This window comes from Pristiophorus japonicus, chromosome 3 (assembly GCF_044704955.1).
Source record: "Pristiophorus japonicus isolate sPriJap1 chromosome 3, sPriJap1.hap1, whole genome shotgun sequence".
NCBI classification, from domain to species: Eukaryota; Metazoa; Chordata; class Chondrichthyes; family Pristiophoridae; genus Pristiophorus; species Pristiophorus japonicus.
Window position 1 is genome coordinate 268758943 of NC_091979.1, and position 25147 is coordinate 268784089.

At 45.8% G+C, this 25147-nt stretch overlaps 1 protein-coding gene across 7 annotated transcripts in view; it reads right to left on the reverse strand.

Annotated features, from left to right (window-relative positions):
• LOC139260276 (arginyl-tRNA--protein transferase 1) overlaps nucleotides 1–25147 on the reverse strand; it is a 320830-nt gene that overhangs the window by 275076 nt on the left and 20607 nt on the right. For 6 of the 7 annotated variants that reach the window (XM_070876677.1, XM_070876682.1, XM_070876681.1 and 3 more), the window contains exons 2-4: nucleotides 17524–17587; nucleotides 12270–12332; nucleotides 4293–4399 (exon numbers count right to left, since the gene is read on the reverse strand). In XM_070876677.1, the coding sequence (XP_070732778.1) occupies nucleotides 4293–4399; nucleotides 12270–12332; nucleotides 17524–17587 (234 nt within the window). Of the gene's footprint in view, nucleotides 1–4292; nucleotides 4400–12269; nucleotides 12333–17523; nucleotides 17588–18200; nucleotides 18262–25147 lie in introns of those variants that run through there. The other variant, XM_070876678.1, reaches the window with a different exon arrangement.

The window sequence follows — 25147 nt, forward strand, 5'->3', positions numbered from 1 at the left end:
CTATAGAGGTTCCCCTAAAAACTCAATATCCAATAAGACTTTGAGTTCTTTGTCTTGATTCTCGAAACAAATCCCACCCTAAAGATGTCTCCTGATTTTCCTGGCCACGTGTCTTTCTTGTTTATACTTCCCAGAGTTTGTTATTTGAAATTCATTTCATCCCTCTTGTTCCTATTCTCTCCTTTGATCCCATGAGGCCAAACCAGAAAACTGCTCCTTCCGAGTCGTTATCTCCTTTACGACATAGCAAATGTTTACGATAACTCTCTCAACTTCCATCCATTCCAACTCTTTCTATAAAAAATTGTCTTAAAAAGATACATAAATAAAGCTGAAGTTTTAACTTGAAAATAGATAATGGTTGTGATAATAGAGAATGCTACAACATCTCAAAACATTTCTAAGCATCTAATACCATTGAGTAGACATTTCGTCTCCAGTTCAAAACAACGATTTAAATACTGTTCTTCGTATCAATTTTATTCATTTTGAACCCCTAATTCCCAACAAACTACTACTTTGATTAGCTCGAATTTTAATTCGCATACCATCTGTAATTAGCATGAATTTGTGCAGAGTAGGTCATGTCTGAATAATCTAGTTGAACTTTTTTTTTTAAAAAGGAGGTCACTAACAGTCGACAGGGGAATGTCTATAAGTGGTTATCTAAATGGATGGCAGAAGGCATTTAATAAGGTTCTGCACAAGAGAGTATCAAAAATAAAAGTGCATGGAATTGGAAGTAATTTTGCGAATGATCGGGATTGGTAATTGGTTGCGAGGTACGAGGCACAGGGTAGGGATAAAGGGAATGTATTCAGATTGACAGGATGCGACAAGTTAAGAGTTGTGCAAATGGGCAGGAAGTTACAAAGGGACATAGACAAATGGCAGATGGAGTTCAATGTGGGGAAGTGAGAGCTCATCCACTCTGGATCCAAGAAAGACAAATCTGACTATTTTCCTATGGAGCTGTGAAGCAGCAAGGGGATTTGGTTGTTCAGGTACACAATCACAAAAAGCTAATACACAGATACAAAAAGTAATTAAAAAGGCTAATCGGATGTTGACCTTGATCTCAAGGCGGCTGGAATACAAAGGGGTGGAAGTGATGCTTCAGTTGTATAGAGCCTTGGTCAGACCCAATCTGGAGTACTGCGTTTCGTTTTAGGCACCTTACCTCAAAGGATATATTCGCCTTGGAGTGGATGTAGTGCAGATTCATCAGAATGATACCAGGTTTAAAAGGGATAAATTAAGAGGACAGGTTGCATAGACTAAGCCGTTTCCTGGAGTATAGAAAATTAAGGGGTGATCCAATTAAAGTGTTTAAGATGATTCAAGGATTTGATAGGGCGGATCGACAGAAACTATTTCCTCTGGTGCTAATGGGGCATAACCTTAAAATTAGAGCGAGGCCATTCAGGGGTGATGTCAGAAAGCACTTCTTCACACAAAGGGTAGTGGAAATCTGGAATTCAGCAGCTTTTTGGGGACAGAGGGTAGGTCAATTGAAAGTTTAAAAACTGAGATTGATAGATTTTTGTTAGGCAAGGATATTAAAGGCTACGAACCAAGGCGGGTAGATGGAGTTAAAATACTGATCCGCCATGATCTAATTAAATGGCGGAACAGGTTTGGAAGGATGAATGGCCTACTCCTGTTCCTATCTTCCTATATTGCCATAACACTAAGGGTTTTATGACCTGCAGAGGATGACATCAGAGACACAAATTTACAGTGAGTGATAAGTTAGCTTCTACTTTTACTAAATGGCATTTTAAGATTTTTACTGGTGCTTTGCCAATTGGATTCTAAAATTCCATTATTATTCTATGAAAACTGTAAATGAATATGATGTATGATATATATGATAAATAGATTTACTTATGTATTTAATTCTTATCCACTACTAGTTTTAAAGTAGAGAGCATACAGCAACTTGGTGTGCAGTATTCTACAAGTTAAAGCTAGATATCTGATACTTAGCAGGATTGGGTAAGGAAACTAGGGTTCAGCCTCACAGAGGGCAGCTCTGGAATTTACGAGTTCCTAGGAGGAAGGTCCTGGGTTTTTTCTCCCATTTGATATTTATTTTCTCCTCTCTCTGAAGTGATCAGGTGTCTTCCCAATGTAAAGAGTGATTTATAAAAAGCACTTTGGTATTGGTAACAGAGACAATATCAAAAACCCAACCTCCCAAATTTGCACCAAGCTTCTACCCTTTATATTATTCCTTTGATTTTATCCCTCTTTAAAATCTAAAAAAATACAGAAAAATTCCCAGGTAACTTTGAAATATAAAAATATGAAAAGTTATCTCCAAGCATTCAGTACAAACTGATTCTGGAATAATAACCAACTAATAAATTCGGTAGCAGAAAACTGTGTTTTAATTTGCATTTGTTTAAAAATGTACTATGTTTTTGCTGTAGGTATCATTCCTGATTAGCAAGAAGTAAATATTATATGGTTAGTTTTAGTTTCTAAAGAATACTTTATTTCAGATGCGAGATGACTGCTAAATATTGTAGCGATAACGTTGATTGCACATTCAGCCCCCTCTTACAGGGGAATGAAAGCAAATATATCGTTCCAAGTGACCATGTATTGAAAATAGGCACATCTTACTTTTTAAATGACAGCACTTATGGTATTACTTGATGACATGGTATGGTATTGAAACATACAGGATCAGGAATCTCCCAGCTTCGATCTTTAGTCTGAGCAAAGTTAATTGATCTCAACAAGGGCAGAATCATGGTATAGGTTGAACTTCTCAAATCCGGCAACCTCCCTGGTCCGGCATCATTCCCGGCGAGAGGCCGTGACCCCACGCTGTGTCCTGTGAGTGGGCAGGCGACCCTCGGACCCAGTGACATCGTTGCTGCCCCCTCCCAACTACTCACGCCCCGAGCTGCCGCTCACCTTTTTGATGTTGGATTTGGAGGCCGAATGGAAAACCTTTTTATACAAGAAATTGGCGAATGATTTCCCCATGTCCACGAAAACTGCTTCACAGCCGACATGCCTGAAAATGGGGTCGGGATCAGGAGGAGCCGCAGATTCCCATAGGGATGGAATGAGGCACTACAGAGCAGGTGGGAGCACTGTCAGGTCAGAGAAGAGGCGAGTGCTCAACCGGGGGGGGTCAGGTGACGGGATCTTAGTGTTTATTTAAACCGAGTACTGCTGACAATGCTGCTGACAACAGCCGGGTCGTTGTCAGACCTCGGAGATAGAATCAGGCACTTCCACTACCAAAACTAAGAAAACAAACGCTGGCATACGGCGCCCGGAGAAGCCATCGTATTCCTACATAGCCCTGATTGTGATGGCTATTCAAAGCTCTCCCACCAAACAGTTGATTCTCAGAGAGATCGACCAGTTCCTCCAGAGCCGCTTCCCCTTTTTCCAAGGCTCCTACCAAGACTGGAAGACATTTGGCCAGCAACATTGATGGGATGGGTTTACCGGGACATTCTGTCTCACCTCTCGGCCAACAATGGTCACTGAGAAGCTGTACAGGATCTTCGGTTGGAGATTACCCCAGCCACACCTACAGCTCACTGCCCGCGTCTCCCTTGCTGACCGGCGGTGGGGTGATGGAGCCGCACTCCATGTACACTACCTCGGCTTCGGCATGGGCTCCTTCGGCCTCCGCGCTGAACAACGGGGCTCCTTACATCAAACTGCAGCCCCTCTCGCCGCGCAACCCATCGGCAAATCTAACTTCCAACCTGCAAGCACACTCCCGAGATCAGTCCTATATCAAAATAGCCACAACGTGGCCGATATACAAGGTACAGAGCCCATGGCACTACAGTTACGGATTAGCAAAAATAGCTTTTGTAGGAAGCAATTCTAAAACTTTGCCGACAGTGGGATTTTTAAATCTGGGGTCGGCGTGACCTCCTGTGGTCCAGCAAATTCTCTTGTCTGGCACAGGCCAGGTCCCAAGGGGGCCGAATTAGAGAGGTTCAACCTGTACAGCAATTGGTTTCACTTTCCTGAATTTGGTGCAAGGAGCACTTGTGGGATGCTTGGTGACAACAAGACCAGGCTCAGCTTGATGGGCCCATTGAATAGCTTGGTTCACTCAAGAAGAATGGGCAATGGAAGAGATATACGAGTGCCGCCAGCACCCATGAATTGTGCATCAAAGCAAATCACCGCCTCCTGAAGTACAGAAATGTGGACAGTGGCGGGATATGGATGATATAGACTTCTTAACGTACAAGAAATGTATTTATTCAGTCACAACTGTCCGTAAAACAAGAGTGTATACTCACCAGTCCCACCACCTCCTTTTGCTACTTCTCCTCTGGAAAGAAACCGTGTCATTTTCTTTAATACTTTCTTTGAGGACTTGGCAAGTTTAAAGTCCAAAATATGACACCTGTGAAGATAACAGCAGAGGGTGATTTTACAGTGAATTACAAATCAAAAATAATTAGAAGCAATTTGTCGCACTCATTCCAGTTGTTTTATATCGCAGCCTCAGGGATGACGGCATCAAAATCATTTTATTAAGTTTAGAACCTCAGCATATAAATCTGATTCAGAGTAACTAATACAAATTTGATATTATTAGGTTTAAAAGAAACTGCATTTAAAATTATCCACAATTTTCATATAATGGTTATGGATAATGGATGTTCTCAAGTTCTGTTGGTGGGCATGCCATGAATTTCTACTAAACATTCTTGGCTAAACTCATGCCATTCTTTCCGAATAATTGCTGGATGATTGAAATGAAGACCGTCCCAAACTTGGAGAAAATTGCTTTAAAAATTAAAAAGACCCTAGATAGTGCACCTATAGGAACGGTAGCATTGTGGTTAAATTACAGAACCAGTAATCCAGAGGCCTGGACAAATAATTCGGAGACGGGCGTTCAAATCCCACCGGGTAAAGGATTTAAATTCAGTTAATTAAATGAAACTGTAATAAAAAGCTGTCAGTAATGGTGACCATGAAACTATTGGACTGTCATAAAACCCATCTGGTTCACTAATGTCCTTTAGGGAAGGAAATCTGCTGTCCTTACCTGGTCTGGCCTATATGTGACTCCAGACCCACAGCAACATTGGTGACTCTTAACTGCCCTCTGAAATAGCCGAGCAAGCCACTCAGCTTTAACAAACCGCTACAAGAAGCAATAATAATAAAAAAACCTGACAGACCACATGGCTTCGGATACAACAACGGCACACCCAACCCAGTCCACCCTGCAAAGCCCTCCACAGTAACATCTGGGGACTTGTGCCAAAATTGAGCGCGCCGTCCCACAGACTAGTCAAGCAACAGTCATACTCACAGAATCATACCTTTCTGCCAATGTCCCAGACTCTTCCATCACCATCCCTGGGTATGTTCTGTCCCACCGGCAGCACAGACCCACCCAAGGTGGTGGCACAGTGTTATACAGGAGCGAGGGAGTGGTCCTGAGAGTTCTCAACATTGATTCCAGACCCCATGGAGTCTCATAACTTCAGGTCAAGCATTGGCAAGGAAACCTCCTGTTGACTGCCGCCTACCGTCCTCCCTCAGCACATGAATCAGTATTGCTCCATGTTGAACACCACTTGGAAGAAGCAGGGAGAGTAGCAAGGGCACAGAATGTACCCTGGATGGGGGACCTCAATGTCCATCACCAAGAGTGGCTCGGTAGCACCACAACTGACCAAGATCTGAAGGACATAACTGCCAGACTGGGCCTGCGGCAGGTGGTGAGAGAACCAACATGAGGGGAAAACCTACTTGATCTCGTCCTCACCAATCTACTGGTCGCAGATGCATCTATCCATGACAGCATTGATCACTGCACAATCCTTGTGCAGACGATGTCTCATCCGAACACTGAAAAAACCCTCCATCGTGTTGTGTGGCACTTGTGTGGAACAGATCTCGCAGCTCAAAATTGGGCATCCAAGAGGCATTCCGGGCCATCAGCACCAGCGGAATTGTATTCCACCACAACCTGTAATTTCATGGCCTGGCATATCCCTCACTCTGCCACAGCCATCAAGTCAAGGAACCAACCCTGGTTCAATGAGGAGTGCAGAAGAGCATGCTAGGAACAGCACCAGGCATACCCAAAAATGAGGTACCAGCCTGGGAAAGGTGCAACACAGGACTACATGCATGCTAAACAACAGAAGCAGCATGCTATAAACAGAGATAAGCGATCCGACAATCAACGGATCAGATCAAAGCTCTGCGGTACTGCCACATCCAGTCGTGAAAGATGGTGGACAACTGAACAACTAATGGGAGGAGGAGGCTCCATGAATATCCCCATCCTCAATGATGGCAGAGCCCATCACGAGTGCAAAAGACAAGGCTGAAGTGTTTGCAAACATCTCCAGCCAGAAGTACCGTGGATGATCCATCTCGGCCTCATCCCGAGGTCCTCACCATCAGAGCCAGGCTTCAGCTAATTCGATACACTCCAGTGATATCAAGAAACGGCTAAGTGCACTGGATACAACAATAACAACCTATATTTATATAGCTCCTTTAACATAGTGAAACATCCCAAGGCGCTTCACAGGAGTATTATGAGACAAAAAAATTTGACACCGAGCCACATAAGGTAAAATTAGGGCAGGTGACCAAAAGCTTGGTCAAAGAGGTAGGTTTTAAGGAGTGTCTTGAAAGAGGAAAGAGAGGTAGAGAGGCGGAGAGGTTTAGGCATGGAATTCCAGAGCTTAGGGCCTAGGCAACAGAAGGCACAGCCACCAATGGTTGAACGGTCAGAATCAGGGATGCTCAAGAGGGAAGAATTGGAGGAGCGCAGGCATCTCGGGGGGGGGGGGGGGGGGGGCGTTGGAGGAGATTTCGGAGATAGGAAGGGGAGAGGCCATGGAGGAATTTGAAAACAAGGATGAGAATTTTGAAATCGAGGTGTTGCTTAACCGGGAGTCAATTTAGGTCAGCGAACACAGGGGTGATGGGTGAGCAGGACTTGGTGAGAGTTTGGACATGGGCAGCCGAGTTTTGGATCACCTCTAGCTTATGTAGGGTAGAATATGGGAGGCCAGCTAGGAGCCCGTTGGAATAGTCAAGTCTAGAGGTAACAAAGGCATGGATGAGGGCTTCAGCAGCAGATGAGCTGAGGCAAGGGCAGAGATGAGCAGTGTTACGGAGATGGAAATAGGCAATCATAGTTATGCTGTGGATATGTGGTCAAAAGCTCATTTCAGGGTCAAATATGACACCAAGGTTGTGAACAGTCTGGTCCAACCTCAGACAGAAGTTGGGAGAGGGATGGAGTCAGTTTGTGGCAGGGACCTAAAACAATGGCTTCGGTCTTCCCAATATTGAATTGGAGAAAATTTCTGCTCATTCAGAACTGGATGTCGGATAAACAGTCTGACAATTTAGAGACCGAAGAAGGGTCGAGGAGAAGTGGTAGTGAGGTAGAGCTGGATGTCATCAGCATACATGTAGAAACTGATGCTGTGTTTTTGGATGATGTCACCAAGGGGCATTACGCAGATGAGAAATAGGAGGGGGCCAAGGATAGATAAGAATGGAACCAGGCGAGTGCAGTTCCAGCCAGCTAGATGATGGTGGAGAGGCATTGGAGAAGGATAGAGTGGTCAACAATGTCAAAGGCTGCAGACAAGTCAAGAAGGACAAGATGGGATAGTTTGCCTTTGTCACAGTCAGAAAGGATGTAATTTGTCACTTTGATGAGCGACATTTCGGTACTGTGGCAGGCGCAGAAACCGATTTGAAGGATTCAAATATGGAATTGCAGGAAAGATGGGCATGGATTTGAGAGGTGACAACACGTTCAAGGACTTTGGAGAGAAAGCGAGGTTGAAGATGGGGCAGTAGTTTGCAAGGATGGAGTGGGGGGGGGGGGTGGGGGTGTCGAGGGCAGCTTTGTTTTGGAGGCAAGGGGTGATGACGGCAGATTTGAGGGAGTGGCGGATGGTACCCGAGGAGAGAGAACCGTTAACAATGACAGCTAACATGGGAGCCAGAAAAGGAAGTTGGGTGGTCAGCAATTGGGTGGGAATAGGGTCAAGGGAGCAGGAGGTGGGTCTCATGGTCAGGATGAGCTCGGAAAGGTCATGAGGGGAGATTGGAGAGAAATTGAAGAAAGATGTGAGGTCAGGGCTAGGGCAGGAGGCTTTCTTTGAGGAAGTTTGGTCCAGTGGGCTAGGGGAAGGAAGCGAAGAGGCAGAGGCGGCCAAACAGATAGTCTCAATTTTACAGACAAAGAAGTCCATGAGCCCCTCATACTTATTGTCAGAGGTGAGGGTGGAGACTGGGGAGAGGGGTTTAAAAAAAATGGTTAGCAGTGGAGAATAGAAGCCAGTGTTTATCTTTGCATTCCAGAATGATTCTAGAATAGTGAGCGGATGAAAGCAGGTCCCGATAATGCTTTATGAGGTCCAGCCAGATTTGGCGATGAATGGCTAAACCAGTTGTCCGCCATGTCCATTCGTTTACGTCCCTTGGACTTGAGAGCAAAGATCAGGGCTCTACCGGGGGAGCGGCTAGGGTGAGAAAGAATAATTATTTTAACAGAGACTGGGCATCAAAGGTGGTGGTGAGGGTGTGATTGAGCAGATTGGCTGATTGAGCTGCAGAAATGTCAAAAGCTGGACAGTTGGGAGTTCATGAGTGCAGTTGTAAGAGAGTTTTCCAGGGGTGCACACAGAAGAATGAAGGGTTCGGGGGGCGGGCGTGGAAGGGGGATGTGTGGGGGGGTCGTGGAAGGGGGATGTGGATGGAGAATGATACAAGGAAGTGGTCAGAGATGGGAGTACCGAGGCCATGGGAGATGGCACAGTTGAGGAGGTGGCCATGAATATGGGTCGGGGAGCTTATATGGAGGGAGAGATTAAGGGAGGATCATAATCATCATCATAGGCGGTCCCGCGAAACAAGAATGACTTGCTTCCACGCCAAAAAAAAAAAGGATGAGTTCACAGGTGTTTCGAATGAAGAACCGGAACTACATCCTCAAGGGTGGACGATGCCTGCGCATGGATTTTTTTTAACGTGTGGTAGCCGTTGCACACCAGCCACCGCATGGGCTTAACAGAGCTAGGTCTTGGTCCAGTGGCAAGGATTACCCAAGACGACTGGAGACCTGCTCTGCTGCACGGACCTAGTGCGCGCACACATCGCAGTGTGGGCTGGCCCGTGCTGCCCCGTGGCCCCTGGCCCCGAACTCACGCCTCCCCTGGGCCCAGATCACATCCCTCCACAGTCTCTTAGTGCCTTTGCCCTGATCTCGCCGCTCCTGCTGCATCTGCGCACGCTCCAATCACCGACCTGGACCTTCCTCAGGGAGGTTAGGAGGCTAGTGAACTCAGAGGAGAGCATGATAAATTGAGATGGATGTTAAAATCACCAAGGATGAGAAGTCATTTGGTGCAGAGGCAGAGGGAGCAAAGTAGTGAAGAAATATCGGTAATAACATTTTTATGGTACTTGGATAGGCGGTAGAGTACAAGAATTTTAAATGAGAGGTGAAATAAGGTGCTCAAAAGGGGAAAGTGCTGGAGGAGTAGGGGGACAGACCAAATTATGATTTGACGATGAGAGCCACACCACCACCACGGTGGTAGAAGGTATAGCCAGGCGGAGAGGCTTCATTTAAGGGGAAGGTGTCATCGTCTCTCAACCAAGTTTCCATCAGGGCCATGTCGTCGATGTGATCATCCACGATAAGCTCATGGATGGGAAGGGCCTTGACCGCAAGTGAACAGACGTTCTGGAGGGAGATACGGAGACGCAGCAGGGGGCGAGTTGAACGGGGAGGAGATTGGCAAGATTGGCCCCAGTGGGTGTACTGTGGAGTAGGATGGGGGGGGCGGGGGGGCGGTCGGTGAGAGAGTAGAATGGGACAATTAGGATTGCTGCTCATGAGGAGGCAACGGCGATTGCAATGAGCCCTTTTTAGGATGCCAAGAGAGGCACAGAGTGAAGCTGTAGGCTTATCCAGGAGGGAGTCAAGCCTGGGAGTAGGAAGGTCGAATAATAATGAAGGATTAGGGTGGGATTTGGGAGGGCAGAATATCCGAGAGAGGATAGATGAAAGGAAGCATGACGACAGGAGAACACAATCAGGGGAGAATCAAGAGAAAAGGAAAGAGGGATAAAAAGTGGAAAGTACTGGATGGCTCAGGTCCGGAGCGGCAGCCAAAGGCTATGGGCTCCCAACAACATTCCGGCTGTCGTGCTGAAGACTTGTGCTCCAGAACTAGCCGCGCCTCTAGCCAAGCTGTTCCAGTACAGCTATAACACTTGCATCTACCCGACAATGTGGAAAACTGCCCAGGTATGTCCTGTCCACAAAAAGTAGGACAAATCCAATCTGGCCAATTACCGCCCCATCAGCCTACTCTCAATCATCAGCAAAGTGATGGAAGGTGTCGTCGACAATGCTATCAAGTGACACTTACTCACCAATAACCTGCTCACTGATGCTCAGCTTGGGTTCCCGCCAGGACCATTCTGCTCCAGACCTCATTACAGCCTTGGTCCAAACATGGACAAAAGAGCTGAATTCCAGAGGTGAGGAGTGACTGCCCTTGACATCAAGGCAGCAGTTGACAGAGTGTGGTATCAAGGACCCCTAGTAAAATTCAAGTCAATGGGAATCAGGGGGTGGTTACAGGAGGAAAACTCTCTACTGACTGGAGTCATACCTCGCACAAGGGAACATTGTGGTTGTTGGTGTGTCAATCATCCCAGCCCCAGGACATCGCTGCAGGAGTTCCTCAGGGCAGTGTCCTAGGCCCAATCATCTTCAGCTGCTTCATCAATGACCTTCCCTCCATCATAAGGTCAGAAGTGGGGATGTTCGCTGATGATTGCAGTGTTCAGTGCAATTTGCAACTCCTCAGATAATGAAGCAGTCCATGCCCACATGCAGCAAGACCTGAATTACATTCAGGCTTGGGCTAATAAGTGGCAAGTAACATTCACGTCACACAAATGACAGGCAATGTCCATCTCCAACAAGCGAGAGTCTAACCACCTCCCCTTGATATTCAACGGCATTACCATCACCAAATCTTACATCATCAACATCCAGGGGGTCACCATTGACCAGAAACTTAACTGGACCAGCCACAAACACTGTGGCAACAAGAGCGGGTCAGAGGCTGGGTAATCTGCGGCGAGTGTCTCACCTCCTGACACCCCAAAACCTATCCACAAGGCACAAATCAGGAGTGTGATGGAATACTCTCTACTTGCCTGGATGAGTGCAGGTCATGTAGATGGTACACACTGCAGCCACGGTGTGCCGGTGGTGGAGGGAGTGAATGTTGAAGGTGGTAGATGAGGTGCCAATCAAGCTGGCTGCTTTGTCCTGGATGGTGTCGAGTTTCTTGAGTGATAGTTTCCCAATTCCCCGGTTTAGAAATTCTCAACAGTTCTATTTTGTAGATCCTTTTTAAGCAATATTTTGATGTTCCCTCATAATCCATCATTTATTGTTCTTGGGCGACATACAAGCATCCCAGTGAGCCAAAATACTTCCAAGTTAGCTTAAAGTACTGTATTTCGTAACTTGCAAATATGCTAGACGAGGGAGGGTACATCATCTAGTTTTCTTTACCACACAAGTGGCAAATAAAGCATCCAAAACAATACAACCAAAAGCTTTAAAAGATTTGTAATTGAATATAAACCGTGCAGCAGATAAAAGAGAAATCTCATACAAGGTCTTCAAAGATCAGGGATTTTAATATTTCCTGCTTGATTCACCAATGTTTTTTTTCCTAAGGTTGGGTTTGGTTATGATTTTTCAAAATAGTCTGCTCATTTCACAGAGCTAAAAAGTGGTTTCAGAATTGTGTAACATAGTGGACTACTTTCCTCTTTCTTGAAGTCCCATCACTGCATCATTAAACAATAAGAACAGTCAGTTATTTAAAACTAGCAAGTAACAAAGGAGGGTTAGTTCAGGCTTGGAATTAAGGTACTGGAAGTTACTGAAATGCATATAACTTTGCAATGTAAAAAAGAGCAAGGATGGATATATTATGAAATGAAGCTTACGGTCCATATGCTGAGTTCAGCTTGAGGCTGTTATGTACTACGAGGCGATCCACACCCACTTATAAACTGCCTGGAAAAAGTTAATTGTTGTTTCCAATTATCACTGGGTGTTTCTTGGCCAGTTAATATGCAGATATTTCCCTGAACACTACCTCCAGGAATTCCACGTAGAAAAATTGGCAAGAAAGTGGAAGTACTGGTGGCTATCTGAACACAGATATAATGCTTACCTTATTGCATACTGAGGGCAACATGTTCGATCCATTGTGGGTTTATAAACATACATACCACTCCTGAAAATAATTAAAGAGTTTACATTAGAATATTACAGCTATAGTGTAAATCAAATCCAAACACGTCAGTCTGATTGTGTTTTGAATTGACTAGGCATCCTGCACCACACACCAAGAAAAAGGCAAATGATCAGTTGCCAGGTGTCTGTTTTGTTAGATGCACAAGGTCAGCACAAATTAATAAGGATTTTCCTTTCCTGGTGATGAACTCACTTGACTTAGTCTCTCTCCATCAACTGTAACCTAGATTAGGAAGACGCATCAACACAGCATCAAGCTATCCAGATGATATATTTTTTAAACTTTGGTATCTGGGGAGTCTCTTCTAACTTCTCGCTCACATTCCTGGGCAAGCTGATGTTTGTCTAGATAGCAATCCCTTTCGAACAATCAACCTCTCTCCCTTTCTCTACTTTACTGATACCAGTGAAGCATTGCCTCAGGTTTCTTACTCTCACTCTCCACACCTCAGATCTCTCATCATCTCTCCCAAAGGCTCTGCTCAGTCCGAGCTTTTGGTCGACATTCCACCGTATACAACTAGGCCCATACAGTCGACCCTGGTCTCCAGTCGTCTTGGAGTCCCTTGCCATTGGGCTAAGACCTCGTTCTGCTGAGCCCTTGTGGTGGCTGGTGTGCACGTTAAAAGAACGCGCACACAGGCATCTTCCGAACTTCAAACAGACCAGAACATCGCACTGCTATAGTTGTCCAGGAACTCAGATGTTACGATGTTGACATCGCCGCCCTAAGTGAGACCCAGCGAGCAGAGGAAGGCCAGCTCAAAGAACAAGGTGGTGGTTCCACCTTCTTCAGGAAGGTAAACCATAAGAAGAATGCTTTGCCATCAAGAATGAGCTAGTGCACCGTTTCAGAGATATGGGATAAGCGAACGTGTCATGACTCTTCGGCTCACCCTAGCCCGGAACCAGTGCGCTATGGTCATCAGCGCGTACGCCCAACACTAGAAGCTACAGATGAGACCAAAGAGGAATTCTACTCCAGCCTCGAACAATCCCTGTCCCTAGTCCCAACCGACGACAAGCTGATCGTCCTTGGCGATTTCAATGCCAGAGTCGAAAAGGTCACAGGCCTCTGGGGAGGTGTGATTGGCAGAGAGGGGTTAGGGAAATCCAACTCCAGCAGTACCTTGCTCCTGACAAAATGCCTGGAACATGGCCTTGTCATAACCAACACCTTGTTCCATCAGAGAGACAAATACAAGGCATCATGGCAACACCCTCGCTCCCAAGCACTGGCATCTGTTCGACTATGTCATCGTTCAAGTGAGGGACCACAAGGACGTGCACATCACCCGTGCCATGACAGGAGCTGACGACTGCTGGACGGACCACTGCCTAATCCGCTCTGTCATCAACATCAATATTGCCCCAAAGCAGCAACGGCAACAGAAACAATGCCGCAGGAAAATCAACGCTAGGACATTCAAAGACCCTGATAAGAAAGCCCTATTCAGCCATCGCCTCACTGCCAGCCTGGCGACTCCCTTTGACCCAGAGACGCAGAGTGTCCATAGTGCCTGGGTTGTCCTCAAGGCCTCCATAATCAGCACCTGCGAAGCGACGCTCGGTCACTCGACCAGGAAACACCAAGACTGGTTTGACGAGGAACGACCAGGAGATCTCGAAGCTAATTAGCCGCAAGCACAAGGCATTTCTGAATTTAAAACAGCAACCCACCACTAGAGCAAGGAAGCAGCTGTACAGACGGCTGAAGACCGCGGTCCCGCGACCGAAAAAACAGATGGTGGGTGGAGAAAGCACAGGCGATCCAACAGTTAGCCGGCAACCACGACGTGTGTGGATTCTTCAGTGCAGTCAAGACCACCTACGGTCCAAGCATCCAAGGCCCTACCCCACTGCTGTCCAAGAACGGTGAGGTACTCATCAAGAACAGAGCCTGTTGGAAGGAACATTTCGAAGATCTCCTTAACCGAGACTCTGTCTTCGACGAGAGTGTCCTCGACTACATCCCGCAACAGGCTACCCGCCACCATCTCAGCACAACCCCAGTCCGGCACGAGATAGAAAAAGCCATCTGTCAGCTGAAGAATAACAAGGCAACAGGAGCAGTTGGAATTCCCACCGAAGCACGAAAGCATGGCGGTGAAGCATTATTGGCATGAATACATGATCTCATTTCTCTTATCTGGAAGGATGGCAGGAGATCTCAGAGACGCCGTAATCATGACCATCTTCAAAAAAATGGACAAGTCCGACTGCGGTAACTACAGAGGAATCTCCCTGCTGTCTGCCACAGGGAAAGTCATCGCAAGAATCCTCCTCAATTGTCTTCTCCCTGTGACTAAAGAGCTCCTCCGAGAGTCGCAATGCTGATTCCATCCACGAAGGGGTACAACGGACATGATCTTCACTGCGCGACAACTATAACAGAAATGCAAGGAACAGCACCAACCCTTGTACATGGCCTTCTTTGACCTCACAAAGGCCTTGACACTGTCAACCGTGAGGGATGATGGAGCGTCCTCCTCCGTTTCGGCTGCCCTCAAAGGTTTGTCATTATCCTCCGTCTGCTCCACAATGACATGCAAGCCGTGATCCTGACCAACGGATCCACCACAGACCCAACCCACATCCGGACTGGGGTCAAGCAAGGCTGCGTCATTGCACCAATGCTCTTCTCGATCTTCCTTGCTGCAATGCTTCATCTCACCCTTAGCAAGCTCCCCGCTGGAGTGGAGCTTAATTATAGAACAAATGGGAATCTGTTCAACCTCTGCCGCCTCCAGGACAGATCCAAGGTCGTCCCATCCTCTGTCATTGAACTACAGTACACAAATGATGCTTGCGTCTGCGCACACTCGGAGGCCGAACTCTAAGCCATCGTCAACACCTTCACCAAAGCGTATGAGAGCATGGGCCTTACACTAAACATCCCTACCAACCTGACCCTGCCACACGGCACTGCCCCTCCGATTTTCAAAATCCATGACGAGGCCTTGGACAACGTGGACCATTTTCCATATCTCGGGAGCCTACTGTCAACAAGAGCAAATATTGACGACGAGGTCCAACACCGCCTTCAGTGTGCCAGCGCAGCCTTCGGTCGCCTGAGGAAGAGTGTGTTTGAAGATCAGGACCTCAAATCTAGCACCAACCTATGGTCTACAGGGCAGTGGTGATACCCGCCCTCCTATATGGCTCAGAGACATGGTATATACACAGCAAACACCTCAATGCACTGGAAAAGTACCACGAGCGCAGCCTCCACAAGATCCTGCAAATCCATTGGCAGGATAGACGCACCAACGTCGGTGTTCTCGCTCAGGCCAACATCCCCAGCATTGAAGCATTGACCACGCTCAATCAGCTCCGTTGGCCGGGTCACATCATCTGCATGCCTGACACGAGACTTCCAAAACACGCGCTTGACGCGGAGCTGCGACACGGCAAACGAGCCCCAGGTGGGCAGAGAAAACGCTTCAAGGACACCCTCAAAGCCTCCTTGATAAAGTGCAACATTCCCCATCGACACCTGAGGATCCCTGGCCCATGACCGCCCAAAGTAGAGGAAGAGCATCCAGGAGGACACTGAACACCTCGAGTATCATCGCCGAGAGCAAGCAGAAACCAAGCATAGACAGCGGAAGGAGCGTGCCTCAACCCAGGCTCCCCACCCAACCTTTCCTTCAACCACTGTCTGCCCGATCTGTGACAGAGACTGCAGGTGCCAAATTGGACTCTTCAACCATCTGAAAACTCACTTTTAGAGTGGAAGCAAGTCACCATGACTCCGAGGAACTGACCATGATGATGACCTTCTGCCCTTTGCTCTTTTGTCCTTCTAAACTCCATACATGTTGTCCTGCACACTGTTGTCATATTTTAAATCATTATTTTCCAAAACTTCACAATTTTGAAACGACTTCATTATTTCCTTCTTCCTACAATCTTCAAATTTGTAAACCCAGGTTTAGTACCCCCTAATCACCACTACATCATTTAATCTTATTCCTTTCAGCCTTGATCATATCCTGCACTATGGCCTTTGGTCCTTCAACAATGTTTTAACAAAATGTCCTTTCTTGGGTTTCCAGCAAAGGGCAGGCAATCAGTCCCCATGCCTCCTTCAATGCAGCTGTAAAAGCAGAGGCAGTTATACCAAGAAGAGCCCACGGTAGCCCTGCCTTAGATTCTGCGCTCTGCCCATTGGGAATATATGACTTGTGAATGCCTATTCTATTTCTCTTTGATGAGGTGGATTAGGGTGACAATCCACAGAACCACAATTAATTTATCACTTTTAATATTCTTCAGACAAAATGGTACCATTTATCAAATAATTTACAATCCAGTAACATCTGAAATTAAACTTAGAAATAAAAACTGCTAAAAATCTAAAAATCATAAATGGAACATCTTGCACCCAGGAAATATTCTGAAAGCATGCCAGAATTTTATAAATATAAAAATTAGAATAGAGTTTTAACATTTGTGCACTACATTGCTAAGGTGGTCAGAAAATTTTAGAAAAAACAATTTAACTAAAATATATGATTAATCTCTAATTGATAATGTCATCAGGACTTTATTCAGCATAATCTTCAACAGCTCAGAAGAGGATTTGTAATAACAATTCTTATATTAGTCAAAGTGTGGAAAGCGACTGAGACCAGCAAATAAAACCACAATTATGGGATCTGTAAACACAATCATTTCTATTAGTGAACATAAATTAGGATGCAACATTTCCTTCATTTTAAGTGTGAGTTTGGCTCAGCAGGATCAAAAGCTTGCGGGTTTAAGCTGCACTCCAAAAACTTGAGCACATAGCCTATATTGATGCTTCAGTGTATTAGTGCTGCAGCATCAGAGGCCTGATCTGCTCTCCCAGGTGAATGCAAAAGATCCCATGGCGCTATTCAAAGAAAATAAGGGAATGTATATGGACAACATATTTCCCTCAAACAATGTCACTAAAACGGATTATCTGACCATTTATCCTCTCGCTGTTTATGGGATCTTTCTATGTGCAAATTGGCTGCCACATTTCCCCACTACACTTCAAAAGTACTTCAATGGGTGTGAGTGCTTTGGGATGTCCCAAGGACGTGGAACGTCGAGATAATGCAAATCCAAGTTATTTCTTTTCCTACTTCTGTACTGGATCACAAACAGGAAGCTAATGTACGGTTAAGAATGATACTTGCCTCCTCCACCCTCGGTCAATTAGATCTTGATAGTCCTCGACTTTCATGGTATGAGCCCACATACCTACAATATAAATACATTAAAATTTTACAGCTCCTCAAATTACCATACAAAACAGTTTGAATACATGCTAAAATAAAAGATCAGCATCATTTTAAGAATTCTTAGCAATGCCAATTTGCCATATTTAGTATTGAGACACTAGAGTTTAAATAAATCCAGCCTGTTCCTGATTCTCCAACTCCTGCTGAATTTACATCGCATTCCACCCAATTTGTACCCTCCTTGCCCGAGTCTCGCCTGGTGGTTACAGGACCTTCTCTTCGCACCACCTCCCCGCCACACACCACCCCAGACCGAAGAAAGGAGCAACAGTTCTTGCTTTAAACATGCGACATTGTCCAACATGGCTCTGTAGAACATGAAATTTTTGTTTGTGCTGCACCAAAGGCAAATGTTCAAAGAGGAAGAGTAAAACAAGCCAGAAAAATAGCAGGCTGGAAATGCACAAACTGTGATGGAGCCAACGGACTCACAACTACACAGGCTCAGAAAGGAACGAGGCAAAAACTGATGAAAACAGTTAGCTGGTAAGCAAGCTCTGAAATGCCAATTACAGCAAAGCAGAGGAGAAACAAAAGCAATGCAATACAGAGCAGAACATATTCCAACATACCTTAGAATCATAGAATAAAATCATCGAATAATACAGCAGAGAAGGAGGTCATTTGGCTCATTGTGTCGTTCAGACAGTGCATTCCAGATCATAATAACTCACTGCATGAAAGAATGTTCTGGTTCTTTTGCTAATCATCTTAAATCTGTGTCCTCTGGTTAATGACCCTTCTGTCAGTGGAAATAAGTTTCTCCTTATTTACTCTATTAAAATCATTCATTATTGTGAACACTTCTATCAAATCTCCTCTTAATCTTCTCTGCTCTAAGAACAATCCCGGTTTCTCTAATCTCTCCATGTAACTGAAGTCCCTCATCCATGGTACCATTCTGGTCAGTCACTTCTGCACCCCAAGGCACTGTCACACTTCCTAAAGTGTGGTGCCCAGAATTGAACAATACTCCAGCTTAATCAGTGTTTTATAAAGATTTAGCATAATTTCTTTGCTTTTGTATTCTATGCCTTTATTAATAAAGCCAAGAATCCCATCTGCTTTTTAGAACATAAGAACATAAGAATTAGGAACAGGAGTAGGCCATCTAGTCCCTCGAACCTGCTCCGCCATTCAATAAGATCATGGCTGATCTGATCATGGACTCAGCTCCACTTACCCGCCCGCTCCCGGTAACCCTCAATTCCCTTATTGGTTAAAAATCTATCTATCTATCTGTGACTTGAATACATTCAATGAGCTCGCCTCAACTGCTTCCTTGGGCAGAGAATTCCATAGATTCACAACCCTCTGGGAGAAGAAATTCCTTCTCAACTGGATTTTAAATGGGCTCCCCCGTATTTTGAGGCTGTGCCCCCTAGTTCTAGTCTCCCCGACCAGTGGAAACAACCTCTCCGCCTCTATCTTGTCTATCCCTTTCATTATTTTAAATGTTTCTATAAGATCACCCCTCATCCTTCTGAACTCCAACGAGTAAAGACCCAGTCTACTCAATCTATCATCATAAGGTAACCCCCTCATCTCCGGAATCAGCCTAGTGAATCGTCTCTGTACCCCCTCCAAAGCCAGTATATCCTTCCTTAAGTAAGGTGACCAAAACTGCACGCAGTACTCCAGGTACAGCCTTACCAATAACCTATACAGTTTCAGCAGGACCTCCCTGCTTTTGTACTCCATCCCTCTCGGAATGAAGGCCAACATTCCATTCGCCTTCCTGATTACCTGCTTCACCTGCAAACTAACTTTTTGGGATTCATGCACAAGGACCCCCAGGTCCCTCTGCACCGCAGCATGTTGTAACTTCTCCCCATTCAAATAATATTCCCTTTTACTGTTTTTTTCCCCCAAGGTGGATGACCTCACACTTTCCGACATTGTATTCCATCTGCCAAACCTTAGCCCATTCGCTAAACTTATCCAAATCTCTTTGCAGCCTCTCTGTGTCCTCTACACAACCCACTTTCCCACTAATCTTAGTGTCATCTGCAAATTTTGTTGCACTACACTCTGTCCCCTCTTCCAGGTCATCGATGTATATTGTAAACAGTTCTGGTCCCAGCACCGATCCCTGTGGCACACCACTAACCACCGATTTCCAACCCGAAAAGGACCCATTTATCCCGACTCTCTGCTTTCTGTTCGCCAGCCAATTCTCTATCCATGCTAATACATTTCCTCTGACTCCGCGTACCTCTAAGTTCTGCAGTAACTTTTTGTGTGGCACCTTATCGAATGCCTTTTGGAAATCTAAACACACCACATCCATCGGTACACCTCTATCCACCATGCTCGTTATAGCCTCAAAGAATTCCAGTAAATTAGTTAAACATGATTTCCCCTTCATGAATCCATGCTGCATCTGCTTGATTGCACGATTCCCATCCAGATGTCCCGCTATTTCTTCCTTAATGATAGTTTCAAGCATTTTCCCCACTACAGATGTTAAACTAGCCGGCCTGTAGTTACCTGCCTTTTGTAAACAGAGGCGTTACATTAGCTGCTTTCCAAACCGCTGGTACCTCCCCAGAGTCCAGAGAATTTTGGTAGATTATAACGAATGCATCTGCTATAACTTCTGCCATCTCTTTTAATACCCTGGGATGCATTTCATCAGGTCCAGGGGACTTGTCTACCTTGAATCCCATTAGCCTGTCCATCACTACCCACCTAGTGATAGTGATTGTCTCAAGGTCCTCCCTTCCCACATTCCTATGACCAGCAATTTTTGGCATGGTTTTTGTGTCTTCCACTGTGAAGACCGAAGCAAAATAATTGTTTAAAATCTCAGCCATTTCCACATTTCCCATTATTAAATCATCCTTCTCATCTTCTAAGGGACCAATGAGAATGTAGATAGAAGGTTTGCGAATGTGTTAGTAAGGGATCATGGGAAAATGGCCAAGAGAAATTGTCCAGCTGCGATATTTGCCCTGTCGCCACAAACAAAGGATTACTCAGAGTTGTGGTCAAACACGAGTTACGTGAAAAAGCAAAAGTCAGACATGATTCAGACGAGGGGCTGCTATAAACAGCAGTAAAATAGGGAAGTGTGATGAGATTCGAAACAATAAACACATCCCTGGAGCCCGCCCTATTTGGAGAGTTGTTAGCCTGCAATTGGGTATGCTATGGGGGAAATCGACCAATGATTGTATAAACTGAGTGTCACTCAAATGTGTTCTGCTGTGACAATGTATAAGTGTTGAGCTTTTGTACTGTTACGAGACTTGTCAGGAGAAAGGTGGACAGACTCGAATCGAGTGTGTTCCCTTTTATCTTAACAGGTCCCGGCCGGGAGATTCTCTAATTCTCTAATAAAGGTCTTATGTTGCTAAGACTAAAAGTGTTCGTGTGTCAGTGAATTCGCTGAAACAGATTGAAGGGAAAAGAATCCAGTATCAACATTTGGTGTCAGAAGTGGGATCTCAACGGACGACTGCCGAAAACTTGCGAATTAAGAGCTAGACTAGCCTTGGACGAGACGAGAGGAAAATGGCCACTGGAGTAAGTATAATTTCAATACTGCTCCAGTTTCCTCCGGTTTCAAAAGTCTGAGGAAAGTTTAGCCACTCGCTGGTTCTCAGGTGGTGTCTGAACGAGATCCAAGTCAATCTGGCGAACACGTTTTAAATTTAGAAAATAAGTGTCCAAGTCAGGTGTGACGTCGACCTTGTACATCACTTGGCCCGTCTAGGCACTGATTGGACTTAAATTGGGAACCTAGAAAGATTGTCGTGCGGCGTCGCGAACAGGCTGTGTGGGTTCGAGGCCCAAGTAAATCTGTGCGGCGACACGGAGGGATAGAGAATCGCGCGAACCGCGTAGGGAAACGCGGAGGTTAGGGAATTACGTAAAATTAAGCTGCGGGACTACGTAAATTTTAAATTGTACTTACGCCAGGTGCGGTGTCGATCTTGTATATCACTTGGTCCACCTAGGCTCTGGGTAAGCTAAACTGAGATCACCACGGGGCGGCGTGGGGGACGATTCGGATTAATTAGGACCCCGATCCAACGTGCGGCGACACAAGGATGGGTAATTTAGATAAAACTACGAATTCCCTGAAAGGTCATGGATCCAAAAAAAAAAGAGAATGTTGTGAACATCTGTTTTAAATGCTTGTATGCTTTTTACTGTGGATGAGAAAGCTTGTGTGGGGAGACCGGGGAGTTGTGGTTTGTTTTAGCTCCACCCACTTTTTCAAACAGTGAAAGTTTTTTTAACCCTTCGTAGTGTTGTCCTGTATGTGGGAAGTTTAAGAGTGTGAACCTTATTGAATTACGTATATTCGGATGATAAGTTACGGAGCCAGGAAATGCACAAAGGATAGGTTTGTTGAGTTAAAAAAATATATATATATATGGTCCCGGTGGTTAAAAAAGGATTTAATAGCCAAATGGAGACAGTACTGTCAAAAGCTGAAAGATGAGTCCCTTCTGTCAAGCTGGCAGGAGAACGCCACTAAACTAGGGCTGTCCTTGACAGAATGAGGACATGTTAAAACTGTAGACGTCCTAAAGAAAGATTGCGCACACGAGAAACGTACTAAGAGTTCCCCTGGGACCTCAGAGAAGGGTACCGATAGACTACGTAGTCGAATGGTTGGTTTTGCGTTGACCGAGGCTGATGATGAAATTGATGAATGGACACAGCCGCACCCAACGGCGCCTCCTGCAGCCCCGGGCCCTTCACCACAGCCTCCTTCCCATCCCCCTCCACCTTACACTCCGGCGAAAGGAGTTAAAGATAAATGTAACCCTACACCAACGAAGCGACAAGCCCAAATGGACTCCAGTTTATAGATCATGTTCGAACTACTATTTCAATTTATAATGCGGAATCAAGAGACTTGTGGTCCTTAGTGCAGCAGACCTTAAGGCCGACTGAACACGTCCGGTTCTTAGAAAATTTGAGGCGAGCCACCCATGATGCATTAGTGACTGCTCACCCTAATAATGCCCAGGATCGCCTAAGCGCTATCTTTAATGCTCTCAGCAAGACCCTTCAGAAGCCCATCAGTATGGCAGCAGTATTAGAAACTAAACCCAAACTAGAAGAAACTGCCGACGAATTCATGGAAAGATTTATTGAAATACACGGAGGTCAATTAGGAGATAATGCCTTCAGGCCAGGGGACAATTCACCTCAATTCTGCGCTATTCTACTTCAGTGCCTGCCCTATTCGATTGCTCACGCTATCCGGACACATAATATGAATTGGGCAGATAACAGTAGAGCCCAAATGGAAAGAGCGGTAAAATATTATTGGCAGGAGAAGAAAGGAGGGGAAGGAGGAGGCGCACCCCTGACCCGGGTCAAAACCGAATATGTGACTAGAAAGGAAGAACCCCCTCGGAGAGGACCCTGGTCCTACCCGAGGGGATACCAGATGGAACCACAGTACTGTGTAAAGGGATGGGTGGATAACCAAGGGTACGGATATACCCAACACCCGAATGGCCCAGGGCCCTGCTAATTACGGACCACCCTATTGTCCCCGGCCTGGTATGGGAAGAGGTCGGGGCTGGGAAAGACGAGATGGATGCTTTAATTGTGGGCAAGAAGGACATTGGAGTAGAGAGTGTCCCTCCCGTCGGCACGAAAGAGGAAGAGGAGAAAGAGATGGGGGGCAAGGGGGGGAAGAGAACGGGGATCTTACACTAACTTCTCCCAGAACAACCCCTTTGGCCAACCGTCCGCCGATTACGTAGCTTGATTGTATAGAGAACCTCCCCGGATGACGAACCAATTTGCCAGTTTCCAGTCCCTAGCACGGCTAAACAAATGCGACAGTGGTGGGGGATGATCAATTACTGTAGATCCTGGATCCCCAACGTTGCCCTGATGACGAAGCACCTCACCCCGTATACAAATAAGGAAGGCAGCTTTGAAATAAAAACTGCAGACGTCCAAGCCTTTAAGGAACTAAAGACAGCCCTGCTGCAAGCTCCGGCTTTGGGCTGGCCCCTCTATGACCGACCCTTTCAACTGTATTGTACAATCTTGAAAGACTGTGCCACTGCTGTGTTAACTCAGAAACACGGGGATAAGCATAGACCCCGTTGCCTTGGGGCACCCTGGATGTACTCAAATATTAACCGCTATCTACAATAGCCTTCAATCCGCTGCCAACATTACCCTCCAGCAGGATATTGTTGTGTACACCTCTCACTCCGTAGCTGCCCTCCTGGGCCAACTGCAGACTCAACACCTTACAATGGCCAGGCAAAGTAGATATGAGATCTACCTACTGAGTAATCCTAAGCTGACCTTTCGGCACTGTACTGCCATTAATCCGGCCTGTTTTCTTACTGAGCCACCCCAAGATGAGGAAGAACCCAGTCATGATTGTTTATCTTTAATTCAGGAAGCCTCGTCGGTCAGGGAAGATTTAGTTGACGTACCAATGGAAGACCCAGACTGTATTATGTATGTTGACGGAAGTTCTTCTATTAATCCAGAAGGTACACGAATCTCAGGATACGCCATTGTAAACCAGGAGAATCAGGTCTTGGAATCTGCCGCTTTTGAAACCGCCTATTCTGCCCAACAAGCTGAACTATTCGCCCTCACCCGAGCCTGTATCTTGGTCAAAGACCTCAAAGACAATATCTATACCGACTCTAGGTGTGCCTTTGGGGTAGCCCATGATTTCGGACAGTTATGAAAAAGATAGAGGATTCCTGACCTCACAGGGAAATGAGATATCTCATAGGCAACTAGTATCAGATTTGTTGCAAGCCCTCATGCTCCCTAAACGTATTGCTATTGTCAAGTGCACTGCCCACACTACCGGAAACTCTCCGGTTGATATAGGAAACCACTGTGCTGACAAAGAGGCTAAAAAGGCCTCTTGTGGACAACAAATGGTGGTGCCTAGAATGATGAGTCAAACTAAAAATCCTGCCAAGGATAAGTTAGCCTCGGAAAAACCAATGCCAACCATCCAAGATGTCATTAAAGCACAGGAGGATGCTCCTGAAAAAGATAAACTGTTGTGGAAAGATTATGGATGTACTTATGACAATGTTTCTAAACTCTGGACCACTCCCGCGGAACAGACTTGCATGTCTGACGAGTTGGCTCTATGGGTTATTGAATGTATGCATTTTGCTACTCATTGTGGAGCAAGGACAACAAGTGACACGCTTTTGGCCACTTGCTGGCACCCTAGACTCCAGATGCTAGCCCAGAACATCAGTAGTCGCTGCCTTGTTTGCCAACAGCATAATCCAGGGAAGGGAGTCCCCTGTGATTGGGGTAAGACGTCCCTACCAGAAGGTCCCTTTGAGACCTTGCAGTTGAACTACATCGAGTTGCAAAAAGTTCAGTGCTACAAATATGTGTTAGTAATAGTAGATGTGTTTAGCAAATGGATCGAAGCTTACCCTACCCTGGACAATGAGGCTCAAACTGTTGTTAAAGTGTTAATGAGGGAAATTGTTCCCAGATATGGAATCCCAGCTCGACTGAGTTCCGATAATGGCCCTCACTT